Source organism: Equus asinus, chromosome 4 (genome assembly GCF_041296235.1).
Source record: "Equus asinus isolate D_3611 breed Donkey chromosome 4, EquAss-T2T_v2, whole genome shotgun sequence".
Lineage (NCBI taxonomy): Eukaryota > Metazoa > Chordata > Mammalia > Perissodactyla > Equidae > Equus > Equus asinus.
The window spans coordinates 48,863,696-48,880,928 of NC_091793.1; the positions used below are offsets into that span (position 1 = coordinate 48,863,696).

The 17,233-nt window shown below is 35.5% G+C and overlaps 1 protein-coding gene across 5 annotated transcripts in view; it reads right to left on the reverse strand.

The window, feature by feature from the left end:
- METTL25 (methyltransferase like 25) overlaps positions 1-17,233 on the reverse strand; it is a 104,159-nt gene that overhangs the window by 70,779 nt on the left and 16,147 nt on the right. For all 5 annotated transcript variants that reach the window (XR_011502693.1, XM_070507212.1, XM_014833833.3 and 2 more), the window contains 4 exons: positions 15,709-15,873; positions 15,373-15,479; positions 8,012-8,611; positions 5,324-5,471 (listed from right to left, as the gene is read on the reverse strand). Coding sequence is in view for 4 of the 5 variants with exons in the window: in XM_070507212.1 (XP_070363313.1) it covers positions 5,324-5,471; positions 8,012-8,611; positions 15,373-15,479; positions 15,709-15,873 (1,020 nt within the window). In the remaining variant the exon portion in view is untranslated. The remainder of the gene's footprint in view (positions 1-5,323; positions 5,472-8,011; positions 8,612-15,372; positions 15,480-15,708; positions 15,874-17,233) is intronic.

The following is a 17,233-nucleotide window of genomic DNA, read 5'->3' on the forward strand; positions in this document are numbered from 1 at the left end:
CTATTATTTTTAATACCACATACCGGACATCTGAAAGATCTCAAAATACAAGATAAGCTTATTTTTAAACAGCATGTTACATTTTCAAATAACATGCTCAACATACTTTCCTTCAACTTTCAGACTTCCCTTCAACTTTCCAGGTGAAGTATCTCTAAATTTAAAGCAATGAAACCACTTGTTAATCTTCAAAGACAGTAAAGATGACTATATAAGTATCTAGCCTTCTCCCTTAAAATTCCTACTGGTGACATAAATTGAGAAACAATCTACCGTAGAATAGGTATCATATGCCTTGACAAATTTCTGTTTTATACAGAAATGGCAGGACCAGACTGAAAGATACCACTAAAAGATGATCTACAGCCCTTCCCTGGTTAAAAAAACAAAAGGCAATGGAGGTATTGATGCAAGAGTCACCTTACTGCTCTGGAACAACACATTAAGGCTGGGGGTAAACATGAAGGTGGGCTACAAGCTTTCAAGGGCTACACTATTTATATTTGGCTCTGAAGATCTGCAGTATTTGGAGGGCGCTAATAATACCAGAAGACTCCCTGGCATTGGGCTGGGAAGAGGTGGGGAAAGACCAAGCACACAGCTGTGCCCTGACAAGGGCTGCTCCTGGCAGGGGCTCCTCGTAAGGTCAGGGAAGAAGCTCTATGAAACCACCTGATGTGACTCTCTAGGGTCCCAGCTCTTTCTCTACTCCTCCTGCACTCTTAAGCCTCTGCGATGATCATATAAACTTACAAGAAAAGTAAAATGATCCTTTATCCCTCAGTCTGGGCCTGAAGGATTCAGTGAGAGCACTACACCAATTTCTGACAGAATACATAGTAGGCAGAGAGAAACCTCTTAGGCTGAACCAACACATACAGATGACCAAGTCCAGAGGCAGAAAAAAAAGTGATGGCCCTGCTGTCTTGCATTCAGTTTTAAGAGCAAAAAACATTTTTTCCTAGAAAAAGATATGCTCTTCATGACTCACAGGTAAGAACTGTGTTTCATATCCATTCCTAAATAAATGGAATTACCATAACCAATTTAGATTGAGAGTCACCTATTTCTGAGGCTATAGATGGGCTCAACCCTCCCAATAACCGACGCCTGAACAAAATCAAAGTTCAGTGAGTAAGGAATAAGAGACGTATGAATCTCAATGGGTGACTAGTAGTGTTTCCTAGAGTGCATTTCTATCTTTATGGGAAAAACAACTAAAAGAATGTCTCTCTCCAACTTCTAAGGGAAGAAATAATATAAGTATTTCAAATTAATTATGATAATCAATATTAAGTCAAAACACTGAAACAAGTCAAGCTTGGGAAAATATATATATTCTATAAAGCACTGCAATAAAACTGTTTCTGGTATTTCTTGTTCTCCTAGGAACCACTGGCTCATAATGTATAAATATTTAAAAGTAGTTTTTAAAACATATGGTATAACTTCAGTATTCATAATGGCTCAGAGAGCTTTGAGGTATTTTTGAAAACTGACATTCATGACAGACCACCTCTACGGTCTACCACAGCGTATTGGGTAAACATATTCATGTAAAACACATATTGTTTACATAATGTAGTACATATCACCATAAAAAGTTGCAGTGTACATACCAGATTTTTCTACTATGCTATGTTGGACTATTAATAACTCAAATTTACATCCCAAAGGGCAACACTGCCTCAATTCAAACTTAAAAACAGCTGTGCAAACAAAGTGAGGGTGAGGGGCAGGTGTGTATGATATGAAGGGAGAGACACATGACACACTTGACCATTCAGAGATATAACTCCACAGAACCAGTGCTAAGATATACGACAAGAAATATGGTAACCTTGTGCATGGAAACCCCTCAACCTGTAAGTTAGTTAGTTTAATATAATGATTAAACTGTATAGTGGTGGATTTCTATTGTAGTAAGGAATACTAGAACTATATAGTACATGCTGCATATACAACATAAGACTACATCCGTGTTCCATCTATCCAAATAGTCACTGCTAAATAGTCTAGAACAAATTCTGTTTGCCGTTGTCTGCTTCCACTCACACACATAAACACGCATGCACATATGCTCATCGATAAAGTCAAGCTGTCAAAATTCTAGTGGTACACATAATAATTATCTTGGACATTCCTTGTTTGTTCTAGGTTTTCCCCTTGATTTTGTCTAGTTTCTAACCTTTAACTTTATTGTACATTTATGGCTCGGTTTCCTGCCATATTCCCAGGTTTTCATTCTGAGCTCTATACTCCAAGGACTTTTCTTCACTTAATTACTCTAGCTTTGTGCACTCTGGACCTTTATTTACCCTCCTGGACCCTTCTGGATTCAGTCTTTGGTTTGGATCTGCAAACCAGCATGTGAGTAGAATGCAGCATGTGAGTAGAATGCACCTAAGTCTCTGTATGGGAGAGGTTGAAATAACTATAAATAATCTTGAATATATTGCTACAAATCATCCTCTAGAGTTCTGTACCTCTTCTTATGGAACCATAATACACACTTTGTTTTCATCTATGCTGTTCATCAGAATTACCTACAGAGCTTCTTAAAAATACATATATTCAAGTCTAATTCCTGGAGATTGTAATTCAGAAGTTCAGAAGCAGGTCCCAGGCATCATATACTGAAAGGATCATATTTGATTCAGCTAGGCAGCCAGAGTTGAGAAACACTGCTACAAAATCTGCAGGAGATGATTCATATCTTCTCTCTTTTACTATAGCCAAGATAAGGAAAGAAAAATGGAGACAGGGATGTGGGAAAGAGAGGAGGGAGAGAGTTCCCTCTGACATCTGGTTTTTGAGATGAGAAAATGTGGCGGTCCAAAGTTAGGCAAAACTGCAACACAAACCAGGGCTGCTTTTATTATTCCTATTACTTATTTTTCCACATTTTCCCCCTATCTTTTGGCTTTCCAACTCTTTTCTTGACTTCCAAAGTATTTGAAGGTACTCATGTTGCATACATCTCCACCTATTTCGTCATATCACTCAGTCCTGTTTCTTCCTGCTTATTTGCTTTCCCGACAAGCAAAACTCCCAGCCCTCTGTCCACTTCAGGTCTCTATGAGGAAACCAAGTAACACTAAGACAGTACTGTTAGCTTTCGCCACTTAAGCCTGGTATCGTTTACCTGATAACCTATATTTTTGACAGGAAGAATGACTGTCAAAATGAATGACTTCTCAATGAATTGACTCTGCCTATAAGGAGGGAAAATGAGAGTTTGGAGCTGCCAGTCACTGTTGTAACCAACATTTCCAACGCTTTTTCTTGCCTGAGTACTGGGGCCAAAAATGTCCCATCAACTCAGTGAACAATGGCAACTTCCACTCTAGAGGAGAAGGCAAACTGCCTTTTCCCAGGCAGGATTCAAGTTCAGTGCCTGAGAATCTGTTAATTGAGAGGCTTCCATTGCCAGGGTGTGAACACTTGGAGTTATTTCATTCAACTAATTTCCCCAGCAGAATCAAAGATTATTTTATGAATGATTAAGTGCTAAATAAACAAACTATGTGAACCAAGGAGAGATTCTGGGGAAATGGGTTATGGGTGAAACTGAAATGAAAAAATGGAAGTCTCATTCACTCTAAAAATTGCCCCTTTCTACCCACCGAAATGAACATTAGGATTCTCATTATCACTATTCCTGAGAAAGACACAAGGATGAATAGGATGGGAGAAAAGACAATAAAAAAGAGAAGCAGTGACTATGAAAGGCAATGAGAAGGAAACCTGATTTTAAACATTTATCACTCATGCCTTTATTTATTCTGTGTGCAGCACCCTTCCCACTTTGCCTCATTTACTTCTACTGAGCTTCCAGGACATAGTGAGTATCACCACATCGGGAACAGACCCTCAACCCCCGCCCCCACACCACAGACTGAGCTACACCCTATTCTGCTGTAAGATAACACAGATACAATACTCTGTCTTATAGCACTTACTACACTATTTTGAAACTAACATTTGAGGATTAGAAACAAAGAGGAACACTGGTGGCATTCACTCTATTTCGCAAAAACCTTTCCCAGTTCTAAGAATTCTCTCTCTTTCACTCATATTTCAGTAGAATTATACAATCATAATTTTTATCTCTTGCATGACTAAATAAAAAATAATCAAAATCTCATATTCATTTGTGATTAAAAACTGAGAAAAAGAGCAAACAATACCATCCATATGCACACAATTTCCTGACCTAAAAATTCTTAGTAAGGAACACCGGATGTTGATAGAGACTTCATTAAACTAATAAAAAAGAAAACTGGTTTTCTTTTTTTGCAATTTTTTTTTTAGAGCATGTATTTGCCATAGTAAATCATATTGCTTTTTTTTCTTTTTTTAAGGTATGCTTTCTGGTGAGGAAGATTAGTCCTAAGCTAACTTCTGTTGACAATCTTCCTCTTTTCTTTTTCTCCCCAAAGCCCCAGTAGATAGATGTATATCCTAGTTGTAAGCTCTTCTAGTTCTTATATGTGGGATGCCACCACAGCATGGCCTGATGAGTGGCGTGTAGGTCTGTGCCCAGGATCTGAACTGGTGAACCTCAGGCCGCTGAAGCAGAGCACACAAACTCAACCACTATGCCACTGGGCCAGCCCTGCAAACTGCTAATACTAATAGACTAAATAACAATTAATCTGAACCAGAAGTTTGAAACCATATCTAAAAGATATAACAAATAAAATGATGAAACAGAGGCATTTCAGGAGCTGCTCTGGATGAAGGGTTGTGGGTGCTTCAAGTTCTGTCCATGTACTCTGTCCTTTGCTCCTCAGGTACCTTCTCAGCCCAGAGAGCACAGTTTGAATACTATTATTTTAATGCAATTGCAGAGTTTTGCAGCTTTTTAAAATCATAGTACATTGACTCTTCAAAATTCAGTAAGGAACTTTCTGGGGGAGAAATATCAATATTCCTTACAAAATGGAGAAGGCTTTGGATGAAAGCAAACCCTACAGCTCTATATTCCTGACAAAATAACTCAGCTTTACTATCTTAGTAAATGTGTATCTTGCAAGTATTTTTAAACAGAAGTTCTCTAAAACATATACCACATAAAATTTTCACAGATTTGCAGTTTTCAGCATTCATTAAGATCATTTTATGACCAAAGAAACTAAAATAAAATACATAAGGTGATAGTGCATCAAATTTTATTTGATGTAACATTAAGATTGCAAGAATATCAGATATCTCAGATGTTAATTCAAAATGAAAATAATGTCAACAAAAAAGAGGGAGAGATAGAAAGCAGCCATTAGGCTCAAATAAAGAAAGTGACAAGATATGGAGAACTTTGTACCTTTAGGCGGGTTTTCAAATTCTTCAGATAAGAGGTGGTAACAACAACCCACACTGCAAACTCCCTTGATTTCAGACTTGGAAGTAAATATTCGCAGAGTATTTGGAGCAAGATCACCACAAGTATGTAGACCTACCATCAAACAATTCTTTAAAAATAAGAAGAAAAAATAAATTTTGGCAATTAGAAGGAGGGCTAAAAAAACCCATTTCAGGTGAAGATTTTAAAAGTTCATTAGTATATGTAGAGCTTTTCAAAATCATCAAATTCTACCTAGAAAGGATTGTTTTTTATTTTCATAACAAATAATTATTTCCTTTGTAGGCAAAATGACCGTGATCTTTTATCACAACTGACATACTTTTGAGTTGATTTTCTAGTGTTCCTGGTTACTTATCCATTTGGATTTTCTCTGATCTCTTTTATAATTATTATTTGCTTAACAACTAGCCAAAGTAAAGGTTGGACCAATAAAATATAGCATGCATTACTAGGACAAATTTGCGATCTGAGACACATTTATAATTTACCAATTTTTTAATTCACTTCTTCACAAACTGCCCATGAAAACTTATCAAACATTGTCATAAAAAACAAATATGTGGGGCTAAGTTGGCATTTCTACTCCAATACCAAAAAAATTTACTTAGTTGCTTCATTGCATCAAATATGGCAATATTAATTTTAATATAAAAATTTTTGTTCTAAATTTTATAGCATGAATTTTATATAAAAATTCTCTTATAAAAAGTTTCTTCTAATCACCCAAAGCCTAATTTAAATGTATACACACAGAGAATGGGTACAGATGCACACACTCACAGAACCTTGATCAATACACCAGTTTTGTTTTAACTCTTCAGTGCCTTAATTTCCTCATCTGTAAAATGAAGATAATAACAGTACCTCACCCTAAAGGATGGTTGCAAGACTTCAATAAGTTAATGCTGGTAAACGATCTAGTACAACCTCTGGCACACAACAAAATTCAGTAAACGATTTCTATTCTTATCATCATCATCATCACGTTATTATAAATTCAAAATAACAGACATATTAAGTTGTGAATCAAGTATATTTTTATAACTATCTTCAAAACAAATACAATTGTTTCATTTATTTTACTAAAAAAGTTACTTTAGCCTATACAATCTACACATAAAGCAGAGCGGAAGTCTAATCTTTCTAAAGAAAAAAATTGTTCCTGTAAGTAGCTTTGACCTGATAGAACATTCAGTTCCTTCAACCAGAATTCTCTACAAAGCACACATTTTGGAGTGTTGTGCAACTATTTTTTCTTGATGATTGGGTAGGTTTTATTTAGATGTTACAATGTTATAAATAAAAAGGAATTCAGAGAGGAAGACTTTATTGCTAATTAAGAGGAGAACAACAGAGGTATAAACCTCTCTTTACACTTAGCTTAGCTCTACCTAAAGATAATATAAGAACATTTAATCTCATTCTTTACTGTATTTAGCATATAAAATTAGTTAATAATATTAGCAGGTGGCAGATAAAAATATGCAATCACCATATTATCCTAATACTAAAATATTTAAGTAATGTATGTGTGTATTGTGAGGTGAGGAGGGGACAGGAGGTATTGGCTAATCCTGGTTATTAAATTGCTAATTCACTATAGGATCCAAAAACATTCTTCTGGTATATCTTGTATTAGATAGATTCTTATAAAAGTTTCCATATAGATTTGATCATATACTTTCCTCAAGACTTTGAAAAATATAAATATATGATAATAAGCACTAAAAATTTATATTTTTTGAAGTTAGGTTAAAGTAATTGGGGTTGTTTAACCCTAAGAGAAAGTTAAGATATAAGCTAATTACTGATCTCATACATAGGAAAAACAATTAATGAAGATTAACCAGTTTCCCTTAATTAGTGGAATCCAAAATTATCTCAGAAAAAGAAAAATGTCCCCTTCTAAAATGACAAAACACTAGTCAGCTACCAAACAAGGATTTTAATTTATAAAGAACTCTGGTATCTTTCATTTATTCAATTCTTTAGGGAAGAATTTCTGAAAATTTTAACAAGAGTAGAATATCACAACTTCAAAAGCTACTTTGTTTTTTAAGGCAATGAATGAGGCCAAATGATTTCTAGAAGCTCCTTTACACTACAGTTTTAACATAAAATGTTGCCTTTCTCTTACATAATCTGACATACTTGTAGTTTAGAAAAAGTTCAAATTCTTTAAGAATACTCAGAAGCTACTCTTGCTCAAGAAAACTGCACATTTGGTTACCAAGGCTAACATTAAACATAATATTGCCCTAGATACGTCTTTACCTCAAATTTAAGAGTTTTATGTAAGTTTTCTCAGATTGGAATTTTAACAATCCCTAAATTGCATAATGAGAACTTAGCTTACTAGTTTTCGTGTTAGTACTGATGTTTGATTTAGGAAGCTCGAAATGAGTGGAGGGCACTCTCTTCTGGAAAACTGTAATTGTCAGATTGTCAGACTGTACTCTTGTCAGATTTTGATAGCTGGGGGAAGCATGAAAGCCTGCATACAATTTTATTTTCTTGGTCCTTCAGATTAATGTAATCAAATAAGATATGCAGGTTAAGTAAGCTACTATTAAATTTAATTCTATGTCTTAGAGCATTTTTATAAATCAATTTAAATCAAATTAAGGAATTCAAAAGCGCAATCACCTCCAGATCTTTAATAATATCATTTAGGTCTGAGTCAGCAGTGATAAACGATGTTAAAGGTGAATACATATTTGATTCATTTGACTTCGATGTTGTTTTTCTTCTCTCTTTATTTGCTTCAGACATTTTTCTCTTAGGTATCCGGCATGAAGAAGTAGGTTCTATGGCATTAATAGGCAAAAGGTCTATAAGAGAAAATGCATTTCCAAAACACAAATTGTCTTCTTGATGTGAATGAACATGTAGGTTTTCCATTTGTTTTCTGATGTTAGAAATTACAGAGCCTGAAAAATCTGGCAAAAAATCTGAGGTAGACTTCTCTTCTTGATTCGCGGGACTGCTGTCACAATCTCCCTCAATATCTGCTTTACAGTTAATTCCATCTTGCACTTTCCTTTCTTTTGCCATTTTTAACACCAGTCCATTGACATCTAATTTTGACCGAGTATGATAGACTTTCCAATGTTTCTTCAATTTCCTGTTTCTCTCCTCAGCTCCATGAGTATTGGTATTTGAGGAATCAATTCCATAAACTTTTAACCCATACTTCAAAGACAAAAAGGAGCTTAGGTAGCCTTTTCCAGAACCCAGGTCAATTACCTAAAGTAAGAAAAAGAGAATGAACTAAAGGATTTTAGGCAGACGGTAACAGAAAGCATTCTTGATATTTTTTTTTAAAAAGCAACTAAACAAATGGTTGTATAATTTATACAACCTGTTATGTTTGTTTTTTATTTTTTTGATTTCTATTAAAAACCAACCACTCTCATAATTTTTATTCAGCATTTGAAAAGAGGTTCTAGGTAGTGTAATAAGTAAAGGAAAAGATGTAAAAGACATAAATACTGGAAATAAAACTGTCTTTCTTCATAGATGACATGACTGTTTCTGTAGAAAATTTCTGAAGAATATTTAAAAAACTAACAGAACTGTTAAGTGAATTTAGCAATGTGTCAGAATAAAGGATCATTAGAAATTAATAATGAATCCTGAGAACATATACAAGATAGTAGCAAAGAACAATTAGGAAATACAATTGAAAACCAATTGAATAAAGATAGCATAAAAATAGAATATCTAGGAATAAATTTAACAAAGGTTGTGCAAGACTTTTACACTGTAAACTATAAAACACTCCAAACAAAAAATTTAAAAGCTCTAAATAAAGACATACCATGTTCATGAAATAGCAGACTCAATATTAAGATGCCAATTCTCTCAAACTGACATAAAGATTTAATGCCATCCTAATCAAAATCGCAGCAGGGTTTTTTAAAGAAATTGACAAGCATATATTACAATTTATATGGAAAGGTAAAGTACCTAGAATAACCAACTTTGAAAAAGAATAGGGTTGGAGGATTTACACTGATTCAGGAATCAACATAAAACTACAGTTATCAAAACAGTGCAATGTTGGCATAAAAACAGACATAAAAATCAATGGAAAAGAATAGGGTCCAGAAAGTGACCCATACTTATACAGGCAACTGATTTTTGACAAAACAGCTAAGGTAATTCAATGGAGAAGATGGTCTTTTCAACAAATGGTGCTGTTATAACTGAAAGTCTGTATGGAAAAACATGAACTTTGCCTGTCTCATGCTAAATACAAAAATTAATTAAATGTGGATCACAGATCTAAATGTAATAGTAAAAACTATTAACTTCTGGAGGAAAACAGGAGAAAATCTTTGTGACATTGAGAGGAACAAAGATTTCTTAAGTAGGACATGAAAAACATGAACTACAAAAGATATAACTGAAAAAACAGATTTCATTAAAATTAAAACTTTTGCTAGTCAAAAAGGAAAAGAAATATTTGCAAAACATATATCTGACAAATGGTTTGTATCCTATATAAAGAACTCTTACAACTCAATAAGATGACAAGCAACCAATTAAAAAACAGGCAAAATATCTGAACATACACTTCACAAAAGAAGACACAAGATGGCCAATATGAAAAGATGCCCGGCATCACTGATCATCAGGGAAATGCAAACTAAAATCATAATGAGATACACACAAATGTAAAATGGTACAGGCACTTTGGAAAACATTGGCAGTTTACCATAAAGTTAAAACACTCACTTACTATATCACTTACAAATCCCATTCCGGGCTATTTACCCAAGAGAAATGGAAAAATGTCCAAACAAGGTCTTGTACGTGAATATTAATCGCAGGCCCAAAAATGGTAAGAATTCAAATGTCCATCAACTAGTGAATGGAAAACAAATTGTGGTACATCCATATTACGGCATATCATCCAGCAATAAGGAGGAACAAAGAGTACACACGCACAACATTGATGTCTCTGAAAAGCTATGGGCTAAAGGAAAGAAGTCATCATAAAAATCTACATATTATTTGATTCCATTTATACGATGCTCCAGAAAAGTCAAAATTACAGGCAGAACAGCTGTTCCTTGAGAATGGAGGAAGAAATATCTTGCAAAAGGGCATGAGGAAAATTTTTATGGGGAGAGAAATATTTTTAATTAAAGTGGTGGTTACACAACTGCATACAATTACCAAATTCATCAAATTGTACTCCTAGAATTGGTGAATATGGAAATTATACCTCAACAGCACTAAAAATGACAGGAGAAAGAAAAACTTACCAAGATGGTTATTGTACTGCCATGTCACTTCATAAGCAATAAATGGACAATTACAGAAATACTATCAAAAGAAATCATTATCTAATCTTATTATATCTATCTTTAATTCCTAAAATCAATTAAACCCTCATATAAGTATGAGCCACTCAAGGGAACATTCCTACATTTGAAGTAATGCATGTCATTAATTAAATCCTTGAAAATTTCAGCGCTGGCAATTCAAGTAGTTCATAGGTAAGACTCAACAAATAATGTCCCCTAAATAAGTGACTAGCCTACAACTAATTCTCTATACCCCTTTTTTTATGTTAATCTCTGGGCTAGGAATTGTGGGAAATACAGAAGCATTATATATCTTGATTTTAAGGAACCATAATCTAACTGAAGATATCATACTCATACTTATGAATACAAGGGCTATACAGTAGAAACTCTATTATCAATTCTCCCGTATCACAATCTCCAGAGAAAGCAAAGCTCTCCCTTCCTTTCCTTCTACAAGACATACTCACTGATGCCAATAACAAGCTTAAGGCTGGCAACAAGTGGGTTGCTTGCAAGCACCAGTACATTTGTTTCTGCCAATTCAGATGTTTTGTTACCAAGACATAACTGAGTTTGTTCCCAAATCTGTCTATGACAATTCCACTTGTGAATCAGAAAAATTCTGGCTGCAAGTAACAGAACATTAAATTTTGAACAACGAAAAAAATTCACCTTAGTTAAAAAATCTGGTAGTAAAGTCGAACCACGCAGAAGCTCAACCACATACAGCCTTTGGGCCATCTTATTTGTAATCCTTCCGGCTGCAAGATGCTATAGAAACTCTAAGAATCATGTCTTCACAATATAATATCTAAAATCTTTTCAGTAATGGGCAAATTTTCCTAGAAAATCTGTCAGCCAGCTTAAACTTGTCTCTTATTCACCCAGCTTGACTTTTATCACCCTCCAAATTGTCCTTTAGTAACATATGTATAGTAGTGTTACAATAGAATGAAAAACTCTGTGCAATTAAAAATTAAATAAGCCATACAACTTTTTGCTTTCAAACTATCTGGTCTGAATAGCAAAATCTCCACCATCTTGGTCAACTACACCTTATTCACAACAGTCTTTTCCTTCCTGGATCATCCTATAGATCTGAAGACAGAGGAGGCACCAGTTCAATGCTTGGCGGGGGCTATCTTCCTAGTTCCCTAATTCTGTTTAGGAGGATTTCCCACATATCTCACATAAACATTGTTACACATAGTGGTTACATTTCTTAGTAGTCTGAGTATGGCACTATACTTCAGATAGAAGAGTTATATTTTGTTGAATGACCTGGAGATCTGCCATTCTAGGCTAATCACTTTCAAATTTATAACTCCAGTATGGAATTCTCCCATGAACTTCATACTCATATATCCAAAAGTCTACCTAACATTTCGACTTGAATTCTAATAAGCATTTCATATTTAACATGTTCAAAACTAAGTTCTCTGATATTCTCTGTAAAACCTGGCCCTCCCACAATCTTCTCCATCACAGTTAGTGATCTCTCCATACTTCCAGGTGGAGAATAGGACTCAGTTCTTTCTCTTATACCCTCCAACTGATTTGTGAGCAAACCCACGATCTTACCAAGGGTACTTCATACCCACTGCTCCCTGAGGCTGGCTTACTCCAACAGCCTTCCTGGTCTCCCTGCTCCCACCTATCTCCCCTTGAGTCTATAAAAAAGTTTGATCTACCATTCCTCCTGGTACAATCTCTCATCACCTCTCTAATCTTATCTCCTGATACTAACCTCCTTTGTTAACTGGGTTTCTTGCCTCAACTCTGGAAGCTCATGATCAGGTAGCTAATTTCTGAAAAGAACCAGCTTGAATGTCTACAAACAAAGACTGGTGAAGAATGCAAAGACAGTGGAAGTATTTGCTTCACAACACTTCTCAAAACAGCAGCCAGACTGCCCCAGTGGCTTCCCAACTCATTCAGGATACAAGCCCAAATCACCACAATGGCCTCAAAGACGCTACAACTCCATGACTTGCCTTCCACCACTGCAACTTCAGCTCCTGCTTCACTGCCCTCACCCTCTCCACTGGGTTCCTGGCTGTTTCAAGAACACAGCAAGCATATTCCTACTTCAGGGCCATTCCCTCTATCTGAAAAGTTTTGCACCCAGATATTCTGATGGATAACTCTCTAACCTCCTGAAGGAGGTCTTAAGTCAAGTGCTACCTATACAACGAGGTCTTACTTGCCCCTTCCTTCCTAATCAAAAATTTTAATCTCCCATCCCTGAATTACTAACTTCCTTTCATTTTATTTATTTTTCTCTTTAAAGTGTATCAACATATCCAATAAAATATACTTATAATTGTTTTATTATCTACCTCTCCTCATTAGAATATAAATGGCACAAGGGCAAAGATTCATTTTGTTTTGTTCACGACTATATCTTCAGTATCTATAACAGTGCCTGACACACAGTAGGAGCTAAAGAAATATTTGTTAAATGAATGCATGCATGCAAGTATGAATCAATGAACACATTTTAGAAATAAAAATTAAGATGCCTTGGTAATGTGAATGAGAGAAGCAAAGGGTTTTGGCATGTAGGGAGCAATATAGTTGATGCAAAAATGAATTCTGGTTTTTTTCTTCTCTAGTTCTTTACGGTCACTAGTAAAGTCAAGTATTTCAGAATCTGGGTTTCCAGACATCCCCATGAAATTTGTATTTATTAAATCTTCATTTTAAAAGAAAAGTAGTACATACATAATACATTTTAAACTTAACTACTGTGAGAATCAAATATTGCTATTAAGTGATTTCAAGAGAAAGACCTTGTAAGTCTGTATTTTAGGTTATTTTTATCACTAGGAACAATCTCCATTGCTATGAAAAAGGTTCATTTAAAGCAGGTCTAACATGATATGTTAAGCTACTTAAAAATTTTTCTCTGCAATTTAGAAATAAATCTGCCTTATTCATTTAAAGTTATTTAGTACTATGTAATATTTCATATAAATAAAAGAATAAATGTAGTCAAAATATAAAGTTACAAAGCACAACAATAAATACCCCTTATTTCAATTTGGGTTACCACAGAGCAGATTCTACACCAAAGATTTAAGAGACTTATTTGGGAGGTGAAAGGAATACCGGTAGGGAAGTACAGAAGAGAAAAAGAGAAAGGAAGGCAGCCCAATAAAAGGAGTGTTATTAAGCAAGATACCACTTTAGGCCAATTTGGCTTTAATCACACTCGGAAACTCTGAGAGCTAGTGTGAACACACGCCTCAGAATGATCACACCTGAAATGTCAGTGAGTTGATGCATTTGTGTATCAACTTGTATCAATCATTGATTCAAGGCTGCTCACAGGGAGGAATTAATTCCCAGAGCTCAGATGCAGGCAGTGCCTTGCTTCAGCAGCCAGAGGAGACTCACAGGGACAGAACTGCAGATCTTGTCGGGTAGAAAGCGGGCTGCACCCCATGCAATGGTAAGGCCCAAGAGTATCTGGGTGAGGTCCCCACCAGCATCTGCTAGACCCATGAACCCACCAGCCACCCTCAGAACTGGAATATTAGTATTTCCACTGCATATAACAATGCTTTCCTTCCATATCCCATCTCCCTGCTTCCCCTACCACAGGTAACTATTCTCAAAGCATTTTTATGATTCCCTTGCTTCTTTAATAGTTTTGTGCATATATTTTTTGCATTAAGAATATACCATTATTTTGCTTAAGAGCTGTTCAAAAATGGTATCATAAAATAGTCTTCTGTAAATTGCTTATTTTTCCCATTCAATTTTTCTTGCTAATATTCCTCTGCATGATACGTATGGCTGTAGTTTGTTAAGATTTACTGTGTACTTGCTCCCTCCACTCCAGCTGAGTCTCACCGCCGTGGTGAGTCTGTTACTGATCCTGAGAGGCATCGCTTAGGTATGGAGCACTGAAGAAAAGGCTGCAACTACTGCCTTAGCTCTCGCTTCTAGCTCCTACCCTAGAGATCCACTTTGCCAGAAGCGGCTCTGCATGCCTAGCCCAAGCTGCGATAGTTTTCTAATCATCCTCAAACTCTCCACAAGTCTGGAAGAATCCATGGAAAAGGTCCTAACACCTAATAAAAATTGAAGGAGAGAAAATCCTTCATTACCCCCATAGATGTTCTTGCAGGAATAAGAAAAATAACTTACTATTTTTATAGGCCAATGTAGGCAATCTTTGATTTTATTTTAACATCTGTTTTCAGACACTACCCTTCACAAAAGCTATTTTTCACAACAGGAATGCACTGTGATTCTGACACTATGAAAGAATCCAAGTTGTAAAATACAGTTTCGCGTTACTATAACGAGGCAGGTGCCCCAGACCACAACTTGGGAACACCTAGTGACAAACAATTCTGCAGAATGGCATCTTTATAATGCTGCCTCAAGTTGGAGTTCCTACAAATCAAAGAGAATTACCCTTCGCTTCTATCGACTCTGAAAAGAGTAAAATTTGTAGCAAAACACTAATAGTAGTATCTTATTTTCAGTATAAATTTGTTATAAATACAAGGTAGTGGGAAGTGAGAGCGTATATTTAAAAGAGCTGACATATCTTACATCAACTGTTATTTAATGACATTTTAAAGGCTAGACAGTGATAGTAAAAAAGGAAATTTCAATGATACCAAAAAAATGGCAATAATTGTAACACCTGAAAATACAAGAAAATACTCTTACCTGTTTTATTCCACAGTACTCAGCAACACTGCTGATCACCTCTGACATTGCCTGAACTTCGTGAGATTTTTTCAAATTCATAAACTCATCTGGTTTCACATTTTCACCTCAACAAAAATAAAACAAAATTAAAATACTGCTATTAAAGAAAAAAATTTAACAAAAATCATCAGTTGATGTTCATGTTTTCTACAATTAAATATGAAAATGATATAGAGACCCTATTGTGGTATCTGTATGATAGATCTCTATTAGTTTAGCTGCTATGAATCAAAACTGAATTAATAAAATAAGTGCCTAGAAAACATAAACACACATTTACACAAATACACCTACCAGTTCTCTGTTTTTGATTTCCTCGAAGGGCTACAAGTAACTGTTCAAAAGGAGTACATATTCCCAAGTTTTGTATAGAATAATATTTTGCAGCCAGAGCAAAGCCTTCCACACTCACCAGCTTCTGGGAAGTTTCACAAAATATTTTGGGAAAATCAGTAATACCTAAAAAAATCAGGATAAAAGAGAGAAATGTTACCCATAACTAAATAATTAATAGCTAATTTGTGTGAGATTAAGTAAACAATAAACACTAGATATTTATAACAAATTACAATATTTTCATTTTGGTGTGAATTTTGGCAATGTTTCTACTGGTTCCATTATATTTGTTATTTAAGCTATTAGCTATTTGTTGCATCCGAATTTTCTCTTAATACAGTATACGATTATCTATTTAAACTCCAAAGGAAAACTTGGCCTTTGTTGTTATTGTTGTTCCAAGAGCCAAAAAAAAGAAAGAAAAAAGAAAGAAGTTTAAAACCCTGCTAAACTGTATTGGGGTCATTAAATTTATGAAAGGCCCTGGCTGACCCACAACTGTGAATTTAAAGGAGGTCAGCCCGAGCAACCCCACTGCTCCCTGTCCACACTGCCTGTGGAATGACGGCAACATCCCCAGTGGCATAAACGTTACTGTAAAACAGTTCCTGCATCATTGGACCATGTAGAATGGTGGGGGGGGAGGGGTGTATGTATTCAAGGCACTGAACTCAGTATGAGTTCTAAGACTAATCAGGTTACGATCAGGTGAAAACAATTCATTTTCTTCCCGCGGTCAGTTTTAAGCAAGATATTCCATAAGTTAAGTCTAGAAACTATCAACAGTTTTCAAATGCTCACTCAATTTAGAAGAATGTGGAAAACTGGCATACTGTCTGCAACATCCGGAGCCCCTCTCTGTGTGAAGATCACGCACCCTGTTGAACTCAGGTGTGGCCACATCTCGCCAAGGTGAACTGTGCCATTTTCAGGCAGAAGTTTTAAGAGCATCAGGAGATTCGCTACACTTTTTTCTTTCCCCAGAACGGTAATCGTTGAAGCTCGTGTCAGGGTGGAATCTGCATTCCCAAGTAACTACGACAAAGACATCACTGCCGAAAAACTACAATGGACATCAGCACGTGTGAAAAGTAAACTTCTTTGTTTTTAGTCACTGAGTTTTTAGGCTTATTACTGCAGCATGATTTTGCCTATACTAATGGACACCCATAGGCACACTGATAGATTGGCTTTTTATTTGTTCAATCCCCTTTTTCTAAGGCCCTTTTTAATCCATGTTAACTTATTTACAAAGGTTAAAAAAAGGTGTTCCAATTTGTCTGTAGTGGTTCAAAGAAACTCTTTAGATGGAGCAATCCAATTAAGTCCATTCACTGAAAATTATTTTTAATAATTCAAAAAACCACACATACCACAGTTAAAGGAAGTATTTAAAATGTTCACCTTACAAAAGCATGGTGCAAGCCAGGAAAGAACTTTAGCTCTACCAGAAAAACCAGGCTAGGAAGTCTACTCTAGCATA